Raw genomic sequence first — 25,508 nt, 5'->3', positions numbered from 1 at the left:
TCATAAATAAAAATGAATAATTTTCGGATTTAGTCTCTGATAATTTACAAAATAAATTCCTAGTATTTGACTCGGATTTTGAGCCAGCATCGGTTTTTAGTTTCCTAAAAATTGCTGGCAAATTTCTAATTTGTATATTTAAAAATAAAAATAAATATTTTTAAATTTATTACCTGATATTCTTCAAAATTTATTCAAGTATTTTAATTAGATTTTGAACCAGCATCGATTTTTAGTTCTGTAAAAACTGCTGGCTAATGCTAAATAAAAATATTTTAAAAATAGAAAAATTATTTTCAAATTCAAGCTCTGATATTTTTCATAAATAATTATGATAAATATTAAGATTCAAAATTAGCCAGCAGTTTTTAGAAAGCTAAGAGTCGATGCTGGTTTAAAATCAAAATTCAAAAATTATAGATAATTTTGGAAAATATCAGACCACATCTAAATATGAATTATATATTTTTTAAATTTTTTAGTGTGAATTTCGCGGGCAGTTTTCCAGAAACTAGAAGTCGATGATGGCTTAGAATCCAAATTAAATACTTGTTTTAATTTAAAAAAATATCAGGTACTAAATTTGAAAATTATTTATTGTTTCTTTCTAATATTCAAATTTATAATTAGCCAGCAGCTTTTAGGAAACTCATAGATACTAGCTCAAAATTACAATTAAATACTTGTAATTAATTTTAAATATCATCAGAAACAAAATTTATTGGCTAATTTTGAATCTGAATATTTTAAAAATAAGAAAAATGATTTTTTAATTCAGTCACTGAAATTATTTAAAATTAATTACAACAATTTATTTTTAATTTCGAGCCAGCATCGATTTTGAGTTTCCTAAAAACTGCTGGCTAATTTAAAATTAAAATTTTTTTAAGATAAAAAAAATAATTTCCAAATTCAGTCTCTGATATTTTGTAAAATTATTTACAAGTATTTAAATTTGAATTTAAACCAGCATCAATTTTTAGTTTCCGAAAAACTGTTGGCTTATTTTGAATTAAAATATTTTAAAAATTAACAAGACAATTTTCAAATTCGGTCTGATATTTTCTAAAATTTATTACAAGTTTTAAATTTTGATTTTGTACCAGCATCAATTCTTAGTTTCCTAAGAACTGCTGGTGAATTTTGAATTCGAATATTTGAAAAAATAATAATAAACCATTTTTAGATTTAATCTCTGCTATTTTTTCAAATAAATTCCGAGTATTTAATTCGGAATTTGAGTCAGCATCGATTTTTAGTTTCCTAAAAACTGCTGGCAAATTTCAGATTCAAATATTTAAAAAATAATAATAAACAATTTTTAGATTTAATCTCTGCTATTTTTTGAAATAAATTTCGAGTATTTAATTTGGAATTTGAGCCAGCAACGACTTTTAGTTTCCTAAAAACTGCTGGCAAATTTCAGATGTAAATATTTAAAAATTAAAAAATAATAATTTTTAAGTTTATTACCTGATATTCTTATAAATTAAATCAAATATTTAATTTGGAATTTGAGCCAGCAACGACTTTTAGTTTCCTAAAAACTGCTGGCAAATTTCAGATGTAAATATTTAAAAATTAAAAAATAATAATTTTTAAGTTTATTACCTGATATTCTTATAAATTAAATCAAATATTTAATTTGGAATTTGAGCCAGCAACGACTTTTAGTTTCCTAAAAACTGCTGGCAAATTTCAGATGTAAATATTTAAAAATTAAAAAATAATAATTTTTAAGTTTATTACCTGATATTCTTATGAATTAAATCAAATATTTAATTTGGAATTTGAGCCAGCATTTGTTTTTAGTTTCCTAAAAACTGCTGGCAAATTTCAGATGTAAATATTTAAAAATTAAAAAATAATAATTTTTAAGTTTATTACCTGATATTCTTATAAATTAAATCAAATATTTAATTTGGAATTTGAGCCAGCAACGACTTTTAGTTTCCTAAAAACTGCTGGCAAATTTCAGATGTAAATATTTAAAACTTAAAAAATAATAATTTTTAAGTTTATTACCTGATATTCTTATAAATTAAATCAAATATTTAATTTGGAATTTGAGCCAGCAACGACTTTTAGTTTCCTAAAAACTGCTGGCAAATTTCAGATGTAAATATTTAAAACTTAAAAAATAATAATTTTTAAGTTTATTACCTGATATTCTTATAAATTAAATCAAATATTTAATTTGGAATTTGAGCCAGCAACGACTTTTAGTTTCCTAAAAAATGCTGGCAAATTTCAGATGTAAATATTTAAAAATTAAAAAATAATAATTTTTAAGTTTATTACCTGATATTCTTATAAATTAAATCAAATATTTAATTTGGAATTTGAGCCAGCAACGACTTTTAGTTTCCTAAAAACTGCTGGCAAATTTCAGATGTAAATATTTAAAAATTAAAAAATAATAATTTTTAAGTTTATTACCTGATATTCTTATGAATTAAATCAAATATTTAATTTGGAATTTGAGCCAGCATTTGTTTTTAGTTTCCTAAAAACTGCTGGCAAATTTCAGATGTAAATATTTAAAAATTAAAAAATAATAATTTTTAAGTTTATTACCTGATATTCTTATAAATTAAATCAAATATTTAATTTGGAATTTGAGCCAGCAACGACTTTTAGTTTCCTAAAAACTGCTGGCAAATTTCAGATGTAAATATTTAAAAATTAAAAAATAATAATTTTTAAGTTTATTACCTGATATTCTTATAAATTAAATCAAATATTTAATTTGGAATTTGAGCCAGCAACGACTTTTAGTTTCCTAAAAACTGCTGGCAAATTTCAGATGTAAATATTTAAAACTTAAAAAATAATAATTTTTAAGTTTATTACCTGATATTCTTATAAATTAAATCAAATATTTAATTTGGAATTTGAGCCAGCAACGACTTTTAGTTTCCTAAAAACTGCTGGCAAATTTCAGATGTAAATATTTAAAAATTAAAAAATAATAATTTTTAAGTTTATTACCTGATATTCTTATAAATTAAATCAAATATTTAATTTGGAATTTGAGCCAGCAACGACTTTTAGTTTCCTAAAAACTGCTGGCAAATTTCAGATGTAAATATTTAAAAATTAAAAAATAATAATTTTTAAGTTTATTACCTGATATTCTTATAAATTAAATCAAATATTTAATTTGGAATTTGAGCCAGCAACGACTTTTAGTTTCCTAAAAACTGCTGGCAAATTTCAGATGTAAATATTTAAAAATTAAAAAATAATAATTTTTAAGTTTATTACCTGATATTCTTATAAATTAAATCAAATATTTAATTTGGAATTTGAGCCAGCATTTGTTTTTAGTTTCCTAAAAACTGCTGGCAAATTTCAGATTCAAATATTTAAAAAATAATAATAAACAATTTTTAGATTTAATCTCTGCTATTTTTTGAAATAAATTTCGAGTATTTAATTTGGAATTTGAGCCAGCAACGACTTTTAGTTTCCTAAAAACTGCTGGCAAATTTCAGATGTAAATATTTAAAAATTAAAAAATAATAATTTTTAAGTTTATTACCTGATATTCTTATAAATTAAATCAAATATTTAATTTGGAATTTGAGCCAGCAACGACTTTTAGTTTCCTAAAAACTGCTGGCAAATTTCAGATGTAAATATTTAAAAATTAAAAAATAATAATTTTTAAGTTTATTACCTGATATTCTTATAAATTAAATCAAATATTTAATTTGGAATTTGAGCCAGCAACGACTTTTAGTTTCCTAAAAACTGCTGGCAAATTTCAGATGTAAATATTTAAAAATTAAAAAATAATAATTTTTAAGTTTATTACCTGATATTCTTATGAATTAAATCAAATATTTAATTTGGAATTTGAGCCAGCATTTGTTTTTAGTTTCCTAAAAACTGCTGGCAAATTTCAGATGTAAATATTTAAAAATTAAAAAATAATAATTTTTAAGTTTATTACCTGATATTCTTATAAATTAAATCAAATATTTAATTTGGAATTTGAGCCAGCAACGACTTTTAGTTTCCTAAAAACTGCTGGCAAATTTCAGATGTAAATATTTAAAACTTAAAAAATAATAATTTTTAAGTTTATTACCTGATATTCTTATAAATTAAATCAAATATTTAATTTGGAATTTGAGCCAGCAACGACTTTTAGTTTCCTAAAAACTGCTGGCAAATTTCAGATTCAAATATTTAAAAAATAATAATAAACAATTTTTAGATTTAATCTCTGCTATTTTTTCAAATAAATTCCGAGTATTTAATTCGGAATTTGAGTCAGCATCGATTTTTAGTTTCCTAAAAACTGCTGGCAAATTTCAGATTCAAATATTTAAAAAATAATAATAAACAATTTTTAGATTTAATCTCTGCTATTTTTTGAAATAAATTTCGAGTATTTAATTTGGAATTTGAGCCAGCAACGACTTTTAGTTTCCTAAAAACTGCTGGCAAATTTCAGATGTAAATATTTAAAAATTAAAAAATAATAATTTTTAAGTTTATTACCTGATATTCTTATAAATTAAATCAAATATTTAATTTGGAATTTGAGCCAGCAACGACTTTTAGTTTCCTAAAAACTGCTGGCAAATTTCAAATGTAAATACTTAAAAATTAAAAAATAATAATTTTTAAGTTTATTACCTGATATTCTTATAAATTAAATCAAATATTTAATTTGGAATTTGAGCCAGCATTTGTTTTTAGTTTCCTAAAAACTGCTGGCAAATTTCAGATGTAAATATTTAAAAATTAAAAAATAAAAATTTTTAAGTTTATTACCTGATATTCTTATAAATTAAATCAAATATTTAATTTGGAATTTGAGCCAGCATTGGTTTTTAGTTTCCTAAAAACTGCTGGCAAATTTCAAATGTAAATATTTAAAAATTAAAAAATAATAATTTTTAAATTTATTCTCTGCTATTTTTTGAAATAAATTCCGAGTATTTAATCTGGAATTTGAGCCAGCATTGGTTTTTAGTTTCCTAAAAACTGCTGGCAAATTTCAAATGTAAATATTTAAAAATTAAAAAATAATAATTTTTAAATTTATTACTTGATATTCTTATAAATTAAATCGAGTATTTAATTGGGAATTTGAGCCAGCAACGACTTTTAGTTTCCTAAAAACTGCTGGCAAATTTCAGATTCAAATATTTAAAAATTAAAAAATAAAAATTTTTAAATTTATTCTCTGCTATTTTTTGAAATAAATTCCGAGTATTTAATTTGGAATTTCGAGCCAGCAACGACTTTTAGTTTCCTAAAAACTGCTGGCAAATTTCAGATGTAAATATTTAAAAATTAAAAAATAATAATTTTTAAATTTATTACCTGATATTCTTATAAATTAAATCGAGTATTTAATTGGGAATTTGAGCCAGCAACGACTTTTAGTTTCCTAAAAACTGCTGGCAAATTGCTAATTTAAATATTTTAAATATTAAAATAAAGTATTTTTAGATTCTGTCCCGAATGTTTGTAAAAATTGATTCCATGTGTTCTATTTTAATTTTCATCCAGCATTTATTCTTAGTTTCTTAAAAAATTCTGCCGAATTTTTAATTTTAGTTTTTTCATAAACAAATTTAAATTATTTTTAAATTCAGTCTTTGGTATGTTGTAAAGTTTATTACAAGCATGCAATTTTGATTTTTAATTAGTATCCATTCTTAGTTCTCTAAAAAGTGCTGACTAATTTTAAATTTAATAAACATCTTACTTAAATTATTTGTAATTTTTTTTTTTTTTGACGTAGATTTGAATATTTTTCCACGTCCATTTTCTACATATTTTCAGACATTCAATTTCTGACCGACAAGCGCATTAGTATTTTCATCTTAAAAATTCAATCTGCTTTCACTTTCACTTTCCAAGGTGCGTCGAATTCAATTCTTACTATAAAACTTGCCCGATAATCCTACATCTTCTTTGACTGTTGTCTTAATTCGATGATGGTTAGCGATGCAATTCTATTTTTTTTTGGTTTTAGAAGATTTTGAATCATTCTCAATGCTCTTGCATAGCAAATGAGGATTCAGTTCCTACTCCACAATATGTTTTCACATCCAGTCGGTTAATTCCTAGAAAAAATTAAATGTTCGGTAAATTTCATTTCAATCGCTAAGCTTATTAAAAGAATTTTTTTTGTTTGTAATTTTCTCATTTCAACTAAACTTCTTACCTCATAGTATGAATTAGGACATTATTTTTCCATCTTTTTATTCAAAATATATTTTTCTATTTGTTTTTATCTCATTGACCTGGTATTTATTCACAAGTTCGAACTTGTTGATACAGGTTCGGCGTTACACATTGTTTACCGCTACTAAAAATTATATTTTTTTATTATCGTATTTATGACTATAATTAATCCTATAAAGTTATTGGTTTCATTTCAATAAAGTTCAATTATTATTCAGGCATTGTTTATTGCATTATAACTATTTTTAATATTTATTTACCTGTACATAACCTTAGTAAGTGTTTACGTTTCTATGAACATTTTTTTTCTTTTTCGTTATATATTCATAAAATCACGCACTTGACTCGCTTTGGTTTCACAAATTTTAATTTTTATTTTAATTTTGTGTGAATGGTTTTTAATATTTATCCTTCATGGTAATTAAAATAATCCACTTTCTTATACTCATAACCGAACTCCACTAAATATATCATGCATGCCTAAGCAGTGCAGCCAGATCGCGGACGAAAAGTTCCCCTTCTTTCGCACCATTTTAGCATCACTCACAGCTTAAACGGTGCTTGGGAAGGGGAACTTTTCGTCCGCGATCTGGCTGCACTGTGCCTAAGCCATGTGTTAATAACTACAGACAAACATAAGATGGCGGAATGGGAGCGCGTATCGCCATTTTAAAATTCTGAATTCAAACTATTTTCACATTTGTATTTTTTTTCTTTTCCTTATACAATTCTTTCCTTGTCATATTATTTTATATTGATCGGGATTAATTTTTTTTCAAGTCATTGAACAATCATTCGCAAATTCGCAACTACTTTAGTATTTTTTTATTTAAACTAATAATTTAAAATCCAAAAAGAAAAATGTGAATTCGTGTAGATTTTTTTTCCTTTGCAATGTTAGTTGTAAAAAAAACAATTATTTCCATTTAATGGATTATAAAAAATCAGTATGCGCTTTTTTGAAATGTTATTTCTTCAATTATTTTTTAATTAAAAATTGCTTCACGTTTTCTGTACTTACTTTTTTAAGTATTCAGTTTTGGATGCCTTACTTCCACAATAATTAAATATTTAATTTCATCAGGTACCAACTGTGTTGCGAAATGTACATTATAAATAATATTTGAATTTGCACCCGATCTAAATTCCTTACTATATTATATCCTAAGCTTACCAGTAGAATAAGTCATTGCCGAGGTAATAAAATGCCACACTTAAAACGTATTTTCCCATCAATCAGTCTAATATACTTATTTTTGTTTTTGTTAATTATTTTTATTTCACTAAAATTATAACTATAAAAATGTATTAAATCAATTATTACTCAATTGTTTATTAATTATTACTGATAAAACAACGATGTTTACTAATTATGTTTTTAAATAATCAATCTTTATCAAGTTTAAAAACGTAAATGAATTTTTAAAAAGTTTTTATTTTTTTAATCTATTTAATACATAGCTAATTATAATAATAATAATAATTTTAATTATAAAGGAAAATTGATATTAGGAAAATTAAACTAACTTATTTATTGATAAGAATAATGAGCTTGCGAATATGACGGATTGTTGTTATTTTGTAAATATTCTTGCGAATAGTATTCTTCGTAATTGGGCTGACCCACTTGATAATGAAATGTTGGAGCTGGTGGATTATTGTGCACGGATGCAGGTCGCGAAGCACGGGTAGCAGGAGCTGGTATATCATAGTCCATCGGCTGAAGAGGAGGTCCCGTAAACATGTTGTTGGCACCGGGTAAATCCAACTGTATCTTATGTATTTTGGGCCAAGGATCACGAAAATCGGGTCCATTTTGTTCAAAAGTGGTGCAAACAATTGTTTATAACAATTTAATTGTTTAAATCGAAATAACTCCCGAACGGCTGGTTTGTTGGGGCAGCGTAGAGGAAAAAAAATGTTCAGAATAAAAAAATACACAAAAAAGATATCACATGTTTTTTTTGTATCTCGAATATTTCGCGAGATATAATAAAAAAACGAGCCGGCGCTCGGACCTCTCCCTCTCGCACTAGCGACTGCCTATGCGCGAGCTCTCTCTGCGCCAAATCGCGTCAGATGCTTGATTGGCCGGAATTTTTCTAAGTTTTTTACATTAAAAATCAAAGAAAAAAAAAAAAAATCGACAAATTGTTGATACTACCAATCGACAGCATTTTTTCTGAAACGAATTTCTGTCGTATCGTCAAAAGACGTTTTTTTTTTTTGTTCACAAATGTTATAAACAAATGGATTTTTTCATAGTCCAAAATGGGTTCAAAAAATCGACAAATTGTCGACACTACCAATCGACAGCATTTTTTCTGAAACGAATTTCTGTCGTATCTTCAAAAGACGTTTTTTTTTTTGTTCACAAATGTTCTAAACAAATTATTCCTTTGGCTGAAGAGGGAAGCCCGTATGCACTTTTAGGTCCCCGGATTCTGATTAATGATATTTACGTATTTTTTTCCGAGGATCACGAAAAACTAGGTTATTTTGCTCGCCGATGGTAGGTTTAATTGTTAATAACAATTTAATTGTTTATAACGATATAAATCAAGAAGGACTGATTTGACGGGGAAGTTTATTTAAAAAAAAAGTTTTAAAATTGAAAAACCAACAAAAAATGTCCTTATCATTATTTTGATAGAATGAATATTTTCGGAGATAGCGCAAAAAACAACAAGTAGCGGTCGAACCTCTCTCTCGCGCGCACGCATCCCACGGACTCTAGCGACGAACGACAGGCACAGAAAAATAAAGGGACGAAAAAAAAATTCAATTCTCGATGTACACCTGAGATTAAGGAAGGAAACTCATGGGAATTTTCTAGGACACTATACAGAAGATTCCCAGACCCATAATCGATAGATTAACCCCATGGACACCGAGGAACAGCCCCATAAATAGGAGTTTTTTAATTAAATTGTCGAATTTTCAACTTTAAAAAATTTAATCCTCGATGTACACCTGAGGTTAAGGAAGGAAACTCATGGGAATTTTCTAGGACACTATACAGAAGATTCCCAGACCCATAACTAAAATATTAACCCCATAGACACCGAGTAACAGCCCCATAGAAGGGGATTTTTCAATTAAATTGTTGAATTTTCGACTTTAAAAAATTCAATCCTCGATGTACACCTGAGATTAAGGAAGGAAACTCATGGGAATTTTCTAGGACACTATACAGAAAATTCCCAGACCCATAATTAAAATATTAACCCCATAGACATCGAGTAACAGCCCCATAAATGGGGATTTTTCAATTAAATTGTTGAATTTTCGACTTTAAAAAATTCAATCTTCGATGTACACCTGAGATTAAGGAAGGAAACTCATGGGAATTTTCTAGGCCACTATACAGAAAATTCCCAGACCCATAATTAAAATATTAACCCCATAGACACCGAGTAACAGCCCCATAGAAGGGGATTTTCCAATTAAATTGTCGAATTTTCGACTTTAAAAAATTCAATCCTCGATGTTCACCTGAGATTAAGGAAGGAAACTCATGGGAATTTTCTAGAACACTATACAGAAGATTCCCAGACCCATAATTAAAATATTAACCCCATAGACACCGAGTAACAGCCCTATAGAAGGGGATTTTTCAATTAAATTGTCGAATTTTCGACTTTAAAAAATTCATTCCTCGATGTTCACCTGAGATTAAGGAAGGAAACTCATGGGAATTTTCTAGGACACTATACAGAAGATTCCCAGACCCATAATTAAAATATTAACCCCATAGACACCGAGTAACAGCCCTATAGAAGGGGATTTTTCAATTAAATTGTCGAATTTTCGACTTTAAAAAATTCATTCCTCGATGTTCACCTGAGATTAAGGAAGGAAACTCATGAGAATTTTCTAGGACACTATACAGAAAATTCCCAGACCCATAATTAAAATATTAACCCCATAGACACCGAGTAACAGCCCTATAGAAGGGGATTTTTCAATTAAATTGTCGAATTTTCGACTTTAAAAAATTCAATCCTCGATGTTCACCTGAGATTAAGGAAGGAAACTCATGGGAATTTTTAAAGACACTATACAGAAGATTCCCAGACGCATAATCGATAGATTAACCCCATGGACACCAAGTAACAGCCCCATAAATAGGAGTTTTTTAATTAAATTGTCGAATTTTCGACTTTAAAAAATTCAATCCTCGATGTACACCTGAGATTAAGGAAGGAAACTCTTGGGAATCTTCAAGGACACTATACAAAAGATTCCCAGACCCATAATTAAAATATTAACCCCATAGACACCGAGTAACAGCCCTATAGAAGGGGATTTTTCAATTAAATTGTCGAATTTTCGACTTTAAAAAATTCATTCCTCGATGTTCACCTGAGATTAAGGAAGGAAACTCATGGGAATTTTCTAGGACACTATACAGAAAATTCCCAGACCCATAACTAAAATATTAACCCCATAGACACCGAGTAACAGCCCTATAGAAGGGGATTTTTCAATTAAATTGTTGAATTTTCGACTTTAAAAAATTCAATCCTCGATGTACACCTGAGATTAAGGAAGGAAACTCATGGGAATTTTCTAGGACACTATACAGAAAATTCCCAGACCCATAATTAAAATATTAACCCCATTGACATCGAGTAACAGCCCCATAAATGGGGATTTTTCAATTAAATTGTCGAATTTTCGACTTTAAAAAATTCATTCCTCGATGTTCACCTGAGATTAAGGAAGGAAACTCATGGGAATTTTCTAGAACACTATACAGAAGATTCCCAGACCCATAATTAAAAGATTAACCCCATAGACATCGAGTAACAGCCCCATAAATGGGGGTTTTTTAATTAAATTGTCGAATTTTCGACTTTAAAAAATTCAATCCTCGATGTACACCTGAGATTAAGGAAGGAAACTCTTGGGAATCTTCGAGGACACTATACAGAAGATTCCTAGACCCATAATCAATAGATTAACCCCATGGACACCGGTTGACAGCCCCATAAAAGTCGTTATTTAACTTGTTTTTCGAGAATTTGAGTTTTAAAAATTTAAGTTCTCGATGTCTACTCGAGATTAAGAAAAGAAACTTATAGAATTTTTATAGTAGACCCTACTGAAGATTTCCTGACCCATAATTAATTGATCCACCCCATAGACACCAAGTACCGACCCCATAAGATCCGAATTTTATCTTATTTAACTAAAACTAGACTTGAAAAAAATTTAGTCGTCGGTGGCTGCTCGAGATTAATAAAAGAAACTCATAGAATTTTTATAGTAGACCCTACTGAAGATTTCCTGACCCATAATTAATCGATCTACCCCATAGACACCGAGTGACAGCCCCATAAAAGTCGTTATTTAACTTGTTTTTCGCGAATTTAAGTGTTATAAAATTCAGTTCTCGGTGACCACTGTATATTAAGGAAAGAAACTCATAGAATTTTTTTTAGTAGACCCTTCTGAAGATTTCGTGACCCATGATCAATCGATCAAATATTTAAAAAATATGTATAGTAAATATATATTTTTGATAACTTACTTTTGGCCGATTTTTATATATATTTTAAATATATTTTAGATATATTTAAGAAATATTTCAAAATACATAAAAAATACATAGCTAAACATATAAAATAAATATATTTTGCATATATCTAAAATATATTTGATATATATAAAATATATAAGAAAATCGGCTAAAAGGTAGTTTTAAAAATGTATTTACTATAAATAATTTATATATATTTATATATTGTTAATATATTTAAAATATATTTTTTATATACTTCGTAATTTATTTTTTTTTTCATGGGGGAAAACACATACGAAGTACTAAATACTTTATTCGTCTTGAATTATATTGCAAACAATAAAAAACTTGATCTTTTAATTACATGTCAATGTTTTGATTAAAATATATAGTTTTCACATTCTTTGTTATTTACACAGTGGCAAAAACTGCAACACAGCATATTATTATTTTTGCAGCTACAATAGAATTTTTTAAAGTCGAAAATTCGTTAATTTAATTAAAAAACCCCCTTCTATGGGGCTGTTACTCGGTGTCTATGGGGTTAATATTTTAATTATGGGTCTGGGAATCTTCTGTATAGTGTCCTAGAAAATTCCCATGAGTTTCCTTCCTTAATCTCAGGTGAACATCGAGGATTGAATTTTTTAAAGTCGAAAATTCGACAATTTAATTAAAAAACCCCCTTCTATGGGGCTGTTACTCGGTGTCTATGGGGTTATTATTTTAATTATGGGTCTGGGAATCTTCTGTATAGTGTCCTAGAAAATTCCCATGAGCTTCCTTCATTAATCTCAGGTGTACATCGAGGATTGAATTTTTTAAAGTCGAAAATTCGTTAATTTAATCAAAAAACCCCCTTCTATGGGGCTGTTACTCGGTGTCCATGGGGTTAATCTTTTAATTATGGGTCTGTGAATCTTCTGTATAGTGTCCTAGAAAATTCCCATGAGCTTCCTTCATTAATCTCAGGTGTACATCGAGGATTGAATTTTTTAAAGTCGAAAATTCGACAATTTAATTGAAAAATCCCCATTTATGGGGCTGTTACTCGATGTCTATGGGGTTAATATTTTAATTATGGGTCTGTGAATCTTCTGTATAGTGTCCTAGAAAATTCCCATGAGCTTCCTTCATTAATCTCAGGTGTACATCGAGGATTGAATTTTTTAAAGTCGAAAATTCGTTAATTTAATCAAAAAACCCTCATTTATGGGGCTGTTACTCGGTGTCCATGGGGTTAATCTTTTAATTATGGGTCTGTGAATCTTCTGTATAGTGTCCTAGAAAATTCCCATGAGCTTCCTTCATTAATCTCAGGTGTACATCGAGGATTGAATTTTTTAAAGTCGAAAATTCGACAATTTAATTGAAAAATCCCCTTCTATGGGGCTGTTACTCGATGTCTATGGGGTTAATATTTTAATTATGGGTCTGGGAATCTTCTGTATAGTGTTCTAGAAAATTCCCATGAGTTTCCTTCCTTAATCTCAGGTGAACATCGAGGATTGAATTTTTGAAAGTCGAAAATTCGACAATTTAATTGAAAAATCCCCTTCTATAGGGCTGTTACTCGGTGTCTATGGGGTTAATATTTTAATTATGGGTCTGGGAATCTTCTGTATAGTGTCCTAGAAAATTTCCATGAGTTTCCTTCCTTAATCTCAGGTGTACATCGAGGATTGAATTTTTTAAAGTCGAAAATTCGTTAATTTAATCAAAAAACCCTCATTTATGGGGCTGTTACTCGGTGTCCATGGGGTTAATCTTTTAATTATGGGTCTGTGAATCTTCTGTATAGTGTCCTAGAAAATTCCCATGAGCTTCCTTCCTTAATCTCAGGTGAACATCGAGGATTGAATTTTCTAAAGTCGAAAATTCGACAATTTAATTAAAAAACTCCTATTTATGGGGCTGTTACTTGGTGTCCATGGGGTTAATCTATCGATTATGGGTCTGGGAATTTTCTGTATAGTGTTTTAAAAATTCCCATGAGTTTCCTTCCTTAATCTCAGGTGAACATCGAGGATTAAATTTTTTAAAGTTGAATATTCGACAATTTAATTAAAAAACCCCCTTCTATGGGGCCGTTACTCGATGTCTATGGGGTTAATATTTTAATTATGGGTCTGGGAATCTTCTGTATAGTGTCCTAGAAAATTCCCATGAGTTTCCTTCCTTAATCTCAGGTGAACATCGAGGAATGAATTTTTTAAAGTCGAAAATTCGACAATTTAATTGAAAAATCCCCTTCTATAGGGCTGTTACTCGGTGTCTATGGGGTTAATATTTTAATTATGGGTCTGGGAATCTTCTGTATAGTGTTCTAGAAAATTCCCATGAGTTTCCTTCCTTAATCTCAGGTGAACATCGAGGATTGAATTTTTGAAAGTCGAAAATTCGACAATTTAATTGAAAAATCCCCTTCTATAGGGCTGTTACTCGGTGTCTATGGGGTTAATATTTTAATTATGGGTCTGGGAATCTTCTGTATAGTGTCCTAGAAAATTTCCATGAGTTTCCTTCCTTAATCTCAGGTGTACATCGAGGATTGAATTTTTTAAAGTCGAAAATTCAACAATTTAATTAAAAAATCCCCTTCTATGGGGCTGTTACTCGGTGTCTATGGGGTTAATATTTTAGTTATGGGTCTGGGAATTTTCTGTATAGTGTCCTAGAAAATTCCCATGAGTTTCCTTCCTTAATCTCAGGTGTACATCGAGGATTGAATTTTTTAAAGTCGAAAATTCAACAATTTAATTGAAAAATCCCCATTTATGGGGCTGTTACTCGATGTCTATGGGGTTAATATTTTAATTATGGGTCTGGGAATTTTCTGTATAGTGTCCTAGAAAATTCCCATGAGTTTCCTTCCTTAATCTCAGGTGTACATCGAGGATTGAATTTTTTAAAGTCGAAAATTCAACAATTTAATTGAAAAATCCCCTTCTATGGGGCTGTTACTCGGTGTCTATGGGGTTAATATTTTAGTTATGGGTCTGGGAATCTTCTGTATAGTGTCCTAGAAAATTCCCATGAGTTTCCTTCCTTAACCTCAGGTGTACATCGAGGATTAAATTTTTTAAAGTTGAAAATTCGACAATTTAATTAAAAAACTCCTATTTATGGGGCTGTTCCTCGGTGTCCATGGGGTTAATCTATCGATTATGGGTCTGGGAATCTTCTGTATAGTGTCCTAGAAAATTCCCATGAGTTTCCTTCCTTAATCTCAGGTGTACATCGAGAATTGAATTTTTTTTTCGTCCCTTTATTTTTCTGTGCCTGTCGTTCGTCGCTAGAGTCCGTGGGATGCGTGCGCGCGAGAGAGAGGTTCGACCGCTACTTGTTGTTTTTTGCGCTATCTCCGAAAATATTCATTCTATCAAAATAATGATAAGGACATTTTTTGTTGGTTTTTCAATTTTAAAACTTTTTTTTTAAATAAACTTCCCCGTCAAATCAGTCCTTCTTGATTTATATCGTTATAAACAATTAAATTGTTATTAACAATTAAACCTACCATCGGCGAGCAAAATAACCTAGTTTTTCGTGATCCTCGGAAAAAAATACGTAAATATCATTAATCAGAATCCGGGGACCTAAAAGTGCATACGGGCTTCCCTCTTCAGCCAAAGGAATAATTTGTTTAGAACATTTGTGAACAAAAAAAAAAACGTCTTTTGAAGATACGACAGAAATTCGTTTCAGAAAAAATGCTGTCGATTGGTAGTGTCGACAATTTGTCGATTTTTTGAACCCATTTTGGACTATGAAAAAATCCATTTGTTTATAACATTTGTGAACAAAAAAAAAAAACGTCTTTTGACGATACGACAGAAATTCGTTTCAGAAAAAATGCTGTCGATTGGTAGTATCAACAATTTGTCGATTTTTTTTTTTTTTCTTTGATTTTTAATGTAAAAAACTTAGAAAAATTCCGGCCAATCAAGCATCTGACGCGATTTGGCGCAGAGAGAGCTCGCGCATAGGCAGTCGCTAGTGCGAGAGGGAGAGGTCCGAGCGCCGGCTCGTTTTTTTATTATATCTCGCGAAATATTCGAGATACAAAAAAAACATGTGATATCTTTTTTGTGTATTTTTTTATTCTGAACATTTTTTTTCCTCTACGCTGCCCCAACAAACCAGCCGTTCGGGAGTTATTTCGATTTAAACAATTAAATTGTTATAAACAATTGTTTGCACCACTTTTGAACAAAATGGACCCGATTTTCGTGATCCTTGGCCCAAAATACATAAGAAACAGTTGGATTTACCCGGTGCCAACAAAATGTTTACGGGACCTCCTCTTCAGCCGATGGACTATTCCGAGCGCTCGCTTACTGTTATTATTATTCCCCTACTTTCTCCGTCGAATGGTTGGAGGGGAATGGCGCATGCCCACTGTCTCGGAGCTGGACATCGAGTCCCCGCAAAGCTCATATTTTTTTAAACTTGTTAATTGAATTATTGCAATAAAAAAAATTTTTTTTCAACATTTTGTTCTTTACATCGATTCTTTGTAGTTTAAAAAATTTTTTAATGAAGGAAAAATAATTTTTTTTTAATGTTAACTATTTTTTATTGCAGATATTCGAAAAGCTGAAAATTCGATAAACAAATTCAAAAAAAATTTTTTCAGCTTAGCTGATTTTTTTGCTTATAAAGGACAACAATATCTACAACTCAAAAAAAAAAACAAGTAAATCGAAAGATTTTTTGCGGAGTTATAGCTATTTATTTATGAGCGCTCGAGCGGAACCGCGCGTTTTTTCATTAAAAAATTAATATCTCGTAAACTGTTAGTCGTAGAGACATTGGATTAGGCTCATTTTGTTCCTTATTTTATTCTCTAAATTTCATACGCAGCATGTCTCGACTAATTTTGCATAGTTTTCGAGATATTTTAATCCAAAGCTACTTGCAAAATGGCTATTTTTTAGACAATTGAATTTCCTCGAATTTTTTTTTTTAAAGAATGATCTACATATTTTTCTGAGTATTTAAAAAAAAAAAATCCAATTTACACCATTTACATTGGAAGTCGTAAACAAACGACCTAATATTTCCCTGCCGACTGGACTATCAAGTTCGAGAGGCCTAGGTCTTACGCCTTAGACCGCTCGGCCATGATCACCGGTTACAAATTCTTTTATTCACAAACCGACTGCTCGTGCCATCTGTAATGCGTTGCCGAAAATAATTAAAAATTCATAATGGTAGTTGTAGTTATAACTGTAGATGGCACCTGTTCTTAAAAGCAAAAGAGAAATCAGCTGACGCCATATTTGTTATGACTTTTCTGTCTTCATGATAAACTTACCAATTATTTTTTTTGTCCAAAGTTTTTAATTATAAAACCAATCTAATCAAAACAAATTTTCTATCAGGTAAACGTGTTTGTATCTTAGGTACCTGGTCTCTATGGCCATTTCACGATAAAAAATACTATTTCATAATTAAAAGAATTTATATTGAGTAGGTGTCTGCTATCGATTTTTATTATAACTTTTCGAAAGATTCCTTTTTTTTTTTCTCATATATATCAACAAAAGAAACTACCCTCCTAATAAATAACAATATCCTAAAGACGTAAGTAAATTTTTATTAAATTCTGTAAAGTTTTTCTAAGTTAATTCTTTGGACAAAGTTTAAATAAACTCGGCCGGCAACGTAGAACTGAAAACCGCTCTTAAGTTTGGACTCTGCTCTGTAAGCTGGTACTTTGCAATTGTAATACTTAATTATTGAAATTATAATAATTCGTCATGATTCGTCTAACAGTTTACTGCATTTTCATCACCTACGTTGTCTCGGTCAGAATTAAAATTAAAAAAAATTAAATATCGACTATTTATATTGGAAATTATTTTCATTCTAACAACAAAACATTTAAAATTTAGGTAAATTGTCAGCCTTTATCCGAGTCAAATCCATCTCAACTTAATAAAATTGAAGAAGTGCCGTTGTGGGAAAAATATGATGGTGAATTTATGGAAAACTTATTCCGCAATTTACAAAACTGTGAATTGGAGAACGATTATGTAAAATCAATACAACTCCGTACGGAATTAGAGGAATTATATGCAGACACATTAAGAGCTCGCGAATTAGATAGTTGGATTCCGGCACATCTTAAAGCGATAAGAGAATTTCGAAAGGTAAGATGTCGATACACAGTTATATTTTTAAAATTATTAATCCATGGATTGATTGCTTATATGTGATTTATTTTACATTTGACAGAAAAAATGTTCAGTGCCAGTCTATACTGTGGAAAGGGTTTGAATTAGCCGCAAATAAGAAGCTGCTTATGCGTTTAGTTACACGCTTTCAATTCATGAATGCATGTGAAAATGACTTGTTTTATTTTTTAATTGAATCAATAAATAAATTTATGTAAAATATTTTGAGTTTTACTATGCAATAAATGCCAAATTCTGATTTTGGATGATGATACTGAAAAATGGATCCTTTTCGAGGCAAACCCCCATGAAAAAAATTTAATAAAAATAAATATATCTTCCGGCCGATTTTCATATATATGTTATGTCCCTGATTAAGAAAAATGATTTAATCCATGCTAAGTGTATATCTATATATTATCCGATTCAAATTGTTTTAAATCATTTCAAATTGTTTTGAATCATTTCAAATAATTTTTCTTAATCAGGGGTATTCCTAAAATAATTCGAATATATTCAAAATATATAAAAAGTACACGTATGAAAATATAAAAAATATTAATTTAAACTCAAAATAAAAATAAATCTGGTTTGAAAAATTGGCCCTAAGATGTCGATTAAAATGACAAGACAAATTTTTTTTTGTCTCAATGCCAAGGTTTTTTTATGTATATAAAACATACAGATGTTGGTCCTAAGAGTCATAGGAAATTTGTCTTCTTTTTTCCGTTCTAAAAAAGTAATTTCAATTGAAAAATCGTTTAGATGACGTATTTTACCATTATTTGTAATTTACTTTTTCTCGTCACTTGTGTCAAGTCTCTTAATTTTGAATCGTTTTGTCAATATTTTGATGCCGTATCGATAAGTCAAAAAAGAGTCTCGAAACTTCTATCTTGTAGATGTCAAAAAGCCAAGTGTACTACAGTCCAGTCGCGTTATAAGTCCGCCGAGTTATATTTCTTTGAAGACATTCCCCCTCTATGACTACGAAAATAATTATGTACACACTTACACGCTTGCAAAGTAGGGGAAGTGTGAGTTACGGTGTTCAACTGCTGGGCACAAGTGGGGGTACAGGAAATTTCAGAATTATATTCCCCTACATCCCTGTAGGCGGACTTATAACGCAATTTGACTGTATTTTATTTTTTCTTATTGAAATTTTTAGTGCGGTCAATAATTTACGAAAATTCAGAGTGATCTGGAGTTCCGGAGCTGAAAAAAAATAACTCTACATACGGCGTAAAAAAAGTTTGTTTTTTCAGCGGAGTGATTTTGAAGTAAGCTGGATTTTATTCAAATTCGCATTCACACCTCTTCGGATTAAATTTCACTCTTAAGAGATTAAATAAATAAAAAAAAAGTAATTTTTTGAAGAAAAAAACTTTATACCATTGGGAATTTATATAAAAAATAAAGTTAAAAAAAGTTTGACCTCGACAGCTACGAGAAAATTTACTTCAAAACATTTATGCTTTTTATAAAATAACGTTTTTTTAATCAAAGTTATAGATTATTAATTTACTTGAAGGTAATGACAATTATTATATTTCCTGCTGCCGTAAATACGCAGTAATGGCCAATTAATTATTTAATTGTATTTTTTTTTCAATCTTCTCATCATTGTGACTTATCGTTGACGACGTTTTTTCAAAATCTTAATTAAAAAAAAATATATTTTTCTAATGGTTAAGTTACTATCAGTACTTTGATATGTCCCTCATATGTGTACAACTTTTTGTCCGAACCTGATTGGCTAAAAATGTAAAAAAATGACTTCTAGTTTAGTATAAAAGCCGAATTATTTTGAAGCCACTTTAAGTTTGGACTCCGCTCTATAAACTGGTACTTCGCTATTGTAAAAATTAATTATTGAAATTTTGATAATTTATCATGATTCGTCTAACAGTTTACTGCATTCTGATCGCCTACGTTGTCTCGGTAAGAATTAAATTTTAAAAAAATGACTTATTGGCTATTTATATTGGAAATTATTTTTTACGATTGATTATGCTTGTAGAAATATTAATATAAAATATCGTTCTAACAATAAAATATATACAATTTAGCTCAATTGTCAGCCTTTATCCGAGTCACATTCGTCTCAAGTTAATAAAACTGAAAATACAACTGAAAATAAAACTGAAAATAAAACTGAAAATAAAACTGAAAATAAAACTGAAAATATAACTGAAAATAAAACTGAAAATACAACTGAAAATAAAACTGAAAATACAACTGAAAATACAACTGAAAATAAAACTGAAAATACAACTGAAAATAAAACTGAAAATAAAACTGAAAATATAACTGAAAATAAAACTGAAAATACAACTGAAAATAAAACTGAAAATACAACTGAAAATAAAACTGAAAATACAACTGAAAATAAAACTGAAAATAAAACTGAAAATAAAACTGAAAATAAAACTGAAAATATAACTGAAAATATAACTGAAAATAAAACTGAAAATACAGCTGAAAATAAAACTGAAAATAAAACTGAAAATATAGCTGAAAATAAAACTGAAAATAAAACTGAAAATATAACTGAAAATAAAACTGAAAATAAAACTGAAAATACAACTGAAAATACAACTGAAAATAAAACTGAAAATATAACTGAAAATATAACTGAAAATAAAACTGAAAATACAACTGAAAATAAAACTGAAAATAAAACTGAAAATAAAACTGAAAATAAAACTGAAAATATAACTGAAAATAAAACTGAAAATACAGCTGAAAATAAAACTGAAAATAAAACTGAAAATATAGCTGAAAATAAAACTGAAAATAAAACTGAAAATATAACTGAAAATAAAACTGAAAATAAAACTGAAAATACAACTGAAAATAAAACTGAAAATAAAACTGAAGAAGTGCCTTGGTGGCAACAAAATGAATTCAGAGAGATTATGGTGCACTATTTAGAAGACTGTGAATTGGAACAAAATAATGCAAGATCATTAAATCGCCGTATGTTTTACGAAGTAGCATATAGAGTAACATTCAGAGCTAGCGAAGCACATTTGATTCCGGAACGTCTTGAAGCAATAAGAGAATCTAGAAAGGTAAGATATCGGTAAATAGTTCACTTTTAAAAACTACTAAATCTATCAATTGATTGCTTATATGTGATTTATTTTACATTCAACAGAAAAAATGTTCAGAATCAGACTAAGGCTGCGGAAATGATTCAAACTAGCCGCATATGGGGAGCTAATTATGCGATTAATTACCCGGTGTCAATTTATGGGGGCATATGGAAATGATTTGGGTCTTATTTTTTAATTGAATCAATAAATAAATTTATGTAGTATATAATGAGTTTTACTATGTAATAAATGTCAAATTTCGATTTTGGGTGGTGATACTGAAAAATTGATCCCGTTCGAGGCAAAACCCCATGAAATAAATTTAATAAAAAAAAAAATACATCTTTAGGCCGATTTTCGTATATATGTTACACTGAGAAAAAAATTTTCTCCTGACAACTAAATTTTAGTTATGACAACAAAATGATTTGATTACCCATTGCCAATCATATATATGGTTGTTTTAACTAAATATTTTATAATCCACTAACCAAACAAATTATTAGAAAGTATAGAATATTTAGTATAGATAATTACGCGTTTAGTAGCAAGCATAAAATCAAATTGATAGTAAACTGGATTTTATTTAAATTCGCATTCACTCCGATTTGAAGTTTTAATATTAAAATAAACTCCTCTTCGGATTAAATTTCACTTCGAAGAGAATAAATAAATAAAAAAACAGTCATTTTTTTAAAAAAACTACATTATACCATTGGAAATTTATATAAAAAATGAAGTTAAAAAAAGTTTGACCTCGACAGCTACTAGAATTCCGAATGATTTTTAACTAAAAATTTACTTCGAAACATTTATGTTTTTTATAAAATAACGTTTTATTAATCAAAGTTATAGTTTATTAATTAACTTGAAGACAATAATAATTATTATATTTTCTGCTGTCGTAAATACGCAGTAATGGCCAATTAATTATTTAATTGTATTTTTTTTCAATCTTCTCATCATTATGACTTATCATTGACGATGTTTTTTTAAAAATCTTAATTGAAAAAAAATATATTTTTTAATGATTAAGTTATTATCAGTACTTTGATATGTCCCTCATATATAGATAGTTTCTTCTCCGAACCTGATTGGCTAAAAATGTAAAAAATTACGCAATAATATACAACAATATCTGAAAAGTGATATGCACATGATTGCGCACGAAATATTACTTCTAGTTTAGTATAAAAGCCGAACTATTCTGAAGCCTTTTTAAGTTTGGACTCAGCTCTGTAAGCTGGTACTTTGCAATTGTAATATTTAATTACTAAAATCATAATAATTCCTCATGATTCGTCTAACACTTTACTGCATTCTCATCGCCTACGTTGTCTCGGTCAGAATTAAAATTTTAAAAAATTAAATACACGGAAAGAAATTTTCTTCAGAAATTACCGTTAAATTCACTGTAATCATGGGACATAATCTGGCGCTTTTATTTATTACCATTTTTGAGATAAAAATTATGAAAATATTTATTTATTTTGCGGTAGACTTCATAAGATTTACCGAAAGCCGAATAAAATTTACAGCAGACTACGGTAAAATTTGTTGAAAAAAAATTAAAAATTATCTCTCTCACCGACAAATGATTAGGTCGTGCTATTCGTCCCACGATTACAGTGCATTTAACGGTAATTTTAAAAGATAATTTCTTTCAGTATATCGACTGTCTAGCTTGGAAGTTATTTTCATTCTAACAATAAAACATTCAAAATTTAGGTAAATTGTCAGTCTTTATCCGAGTCACATCCATCTCAACGTACAGAAGATGAAGAAGTGCCTTTGTGGGAAAAAAATGATGGTGACTCCTTGGCTGCTTTATTGCACAAATTAGTAAGCTGTGAATTAGAAAAAAGTGATGAAGAATCAGTACAACTCCGTACAACATTAGAAGTATTATATGCAGCCAGGTTAAGAGTTCACAATGTAGACAGTTTGATTTCGGAACATCTTGAAACAATAAGAAAATATCGAAAGGTAAGATGTGAAGGTATCAGGCGTTTTGAGCACCTGATAAAATATCCCCGACAAAAAATCTCCGACAAAATATCTCCGGACAAAATATCCCCATGAAAAGAAAGCAAAAATAGTGAAAAAAGCAAAAAAAACTGACACAAAACTGGGGATATTTTGTCCAGAGATATTTTGTCGGGGATATTTCAGGTGCTCAAAACGCATGGAACCAGATGTGAATACATAGTTAAATTTAAAAAATTATTAATCCATCAATTGATTGCTTATATGTAATTTATTTTACATTTAACAGATGACATGTTCAGAATCAGTTTAAGACTGTGGTTATGACTTAAATTAGCCGCATTCAGGAAGCCAATTATGCGATTGATTACGGGGTTTCAAGTTATGAATGTATTTGAAAATGACTTGTGTCTTATTTTTAATTTGAATTAATTGATAAATTTGTGTAAAATATTATGGGTTATCATAATTAATGTTTCGAAAATAAATCAGATTAAATAAAATTAAGATTTTTGAATTATTTTAATTAAATAAACATTTTGGGGGGGGGGGTCTATTTTTTTCCTTTCTTCTCTACTACTATGGACCGAGCTAAAACCATGTTGCGGGCTTCAACCCAACACTATACTAGTAGAAAGAGGCGTCTAAACTGCTTGCATCCAAATGCTAGGTAAGATGTTGTACACCGAAAAAATAACAGAAATATGCGAATTTTCATGTGTTACAAAAGCTTCAATATGATTGTAGCCCTTAGATAAACCCATATAACTACACTGTTGATCTTACGGTATTATATAAAAATTTTAATTATATATTTAAAAACTTATCTTTGAAAATTAGCGAGATTTCATGTCATTCTTATAAATTTTCTAGTTCTGGATAGTGTTCGATACAAAAATACATACAGAAAACTTAATCCACCGTGTAGCTGAACACGTGGAAAAAATTAAACTATGGATATTTGAGGTGTAGGCACTTGGAACTTTGAAAAATGTGGTTAACCCCGATTCCATACAGTTACCATAATTATTATATTTTTTGCTGATGTGATACGCTGTAATGACCAATTAATTATTTAATTGTTTTTTTGCAAACTTCTTCATACAATTTCAATAGCTAGCCAACTTTAATTATTAGATATAAAAAATATATATATAAAAAACAATTTTTATTTTATTAAAGTCGAGTTATGACTCATCATTAACGTTGTATTTTAAAAATTTTAATTAAAAAAAAATATATTTTTCTAATGATTAAGTTATTATCAGTATTTCGATATGTTTCTCACATATGTGAAGCCTCGTGTTTGAACCTGATTGGCTTAAAATTTTAAAAATATACACAATAATATACAACAGGATTTGAAAAATGACACGAATGCGACCACGCGCAAAACATGTCTTCTAGTTTAGTATAAAAGCCGAATTATTTTGAAGCCACTTTAAGTTTGGACTTCGCTCTGTAAGCTGGTACATCGCTATTGTAATTTTTAATTATTGAAATTTTAATAATTCATCATGATTCGTCTAACAGTTTACTGCATTCTCATCACCTACGTTGTCTCGGTAAGAATTAAATTTTTAAAAAAATGAAATATCGACTATTCATATTGGAAATTATTTTTTATGATTGATTATGCTTGTAGAAATATTAACACAAAATATCGTTCTAAAAATGAAATATTTAAAATTTAGGTCAATTGTCAGCCTCTATCCGAGTCACACCCATCTCAACTTAATAAAGTTGACGAAGTGCCTTTGTGGGAAAAATATGATGGTAAATTCATGGAGAATTTATTGCACAAATTAGCAAACTGTGAATTGGAAAAAAATGATGAAGAATCAGTACAACTCCGTACAGAATTAGAAGAATTATATACAGACACATTAAGAGCTCGCGAATTAGATAGTTGGATTCCGGCACATCTTAAAGCAATAAGAGAATCTAGACAGGTAAGATATCGATAAATAGTTCACTTTTAAAAATTACTAATCCATCAATCGATTGCTTATATGTGATTTATTTTTCATTTAACAGAAAAGATGTTCAAAATCATTCTAAGGTTGTGGACATGATACAAATTAGCCGCATATAAGAAGCTAATTATGCGGTTAATTACCTGGTTTCAATTTATCAATGCATTTGGAAATGATTTGTATCTTATTTTTTAATTGAATTAATTGATAAATTTATGGGTTACCATTAATAATGTTTCGAAAATAAATCAGATTAAATATAAAAAATTTGAGGTTTCTTTTATTTCATGATTTTGACTCTTCTCTTTTTATTTCCTACTACCAAATTCCTAATTTCGGTTGTTATACCGAAAAATTAATAGTTTTTGAGTTGAATTTCTGTTTTGCGAAACGGAAGTTGCTTTTTTTTGTTATAAAGTAAAAATATGCACCAACTTTTTCTCAATTGTCAAACGTAGCGGAACTCAGAACACAAGATCGCAAATACATTTTAATTTAAAAAAAAAAAAAAATTATTGTACGC

At 28.8% G+C, this 25,508-nt stretch overlaps 3 protein-coding genes and 1 long non-coding RNA gene across 4 annotated transcripts; 3 read left to right on the top strand and 1 right to left on the bottom strand.

Moving 5' to 3' along the window:
* Positions 1 to 5,801: 5,801 nt before the first annotated feature.
* LOC130666500 (uncharacterized) lies at positions 5,802 to 6,711 on the bottom strand. The gene is made up of 3 exons (XR_008989687.1): positions 6,474 to 6,711; positions 6,194 to 6,337; positions 5,802 to 6,092 (listed from the first exon to the last, which is right to left on the bottom strand). It is a non-coding gene; the product is annotated as an uncharacterized LOC130666500 (long non-coding RNA).
* Positions 6,712 to 17,381: 10,670 nt separating this feature from the next.
* LOC130666597 (uncharacterized) lies at positions 17,382 to 18,155 on the top strand. Its single transcript, XM_057467746.1, has 3 exons — positions 17,382 to 17,553; positions 17,641 to 17,898; positions 17,984 to 18,155. Exons 1-3 carry the CDS (start codon positions 17,506 to 17,508, stop codon positions 18,023 to 18,025), a joined length of 348 nt encoding a protein of 115 aa, XP_057323729.1. The 5' UTR covers positions 17,382 to 17,505; the 3' UTR covers positions 18,026 to 18,155.
* A 4,072-nt stretch (positions 18,156 to 22,227) lies between these two features.
* LOC130666778 (uncharacterized) lies at positions 22,228 to 23,496 on the top strand. The gene is made up of 3 exons (XM_057468038.1): positions 22,228 to 22,365; positions 22,752 to 23,009; positions 23,299 to 23,496. Exons 1-3 carry the CDS (start codon positions 22,318 to 22,320, stop codon positions 23,320 to 23,322), a joined length of 330 nt encoding a protein of 109 aa, XP_057324021.1. The 5' UTR covers positions 22,228 to 22,317; the 3' UTR covers positions 23,323 to 23,496.
* Positions 23,497 to 24,435: 939 nt separating this feature from the next.
* On the top strand, positions 24,436 to 25,233 carry LOC130666777 (uncharacterized). The gene is made up of 3 exons (XM_057468037.1): positions 24,436 to 24,574; positions 24,704 to 24,961; positions 25,047 to 25,233. Exons 1-3 carry the CDS (start codon positions 24,527 to 24,529, stop codon positions 25,068 to 25,070), a joined length of 330 nt encoding a protein of 109 aa, XP_057324020.1. The 5' UTR covers positions 24,436 to 24,526; the 3' UTR covers positions 25,071 to 25,233.
* The last annotated feature ends 275 nt before the right edge of the window (positions 25,234 to 25,508 follow it).

Source organism: Microplitis mediator, chromosome 4, assembly GCF_029852145.1.
Source record: "Microplitis mediator isolate UGA2020A chromosome 4, iyMicMedi2.1, whole genome shotgun sequence".
Taxonomy (NCBI): Eukaryota; Metazoa; Arthropoda; class Insecta; order Hymenoptera; family Braconidae; genus Microplitis; species Microplitis mediator.
This window is presented reverse-complemented; position numbering and strand designations above follow the sequence as displayed.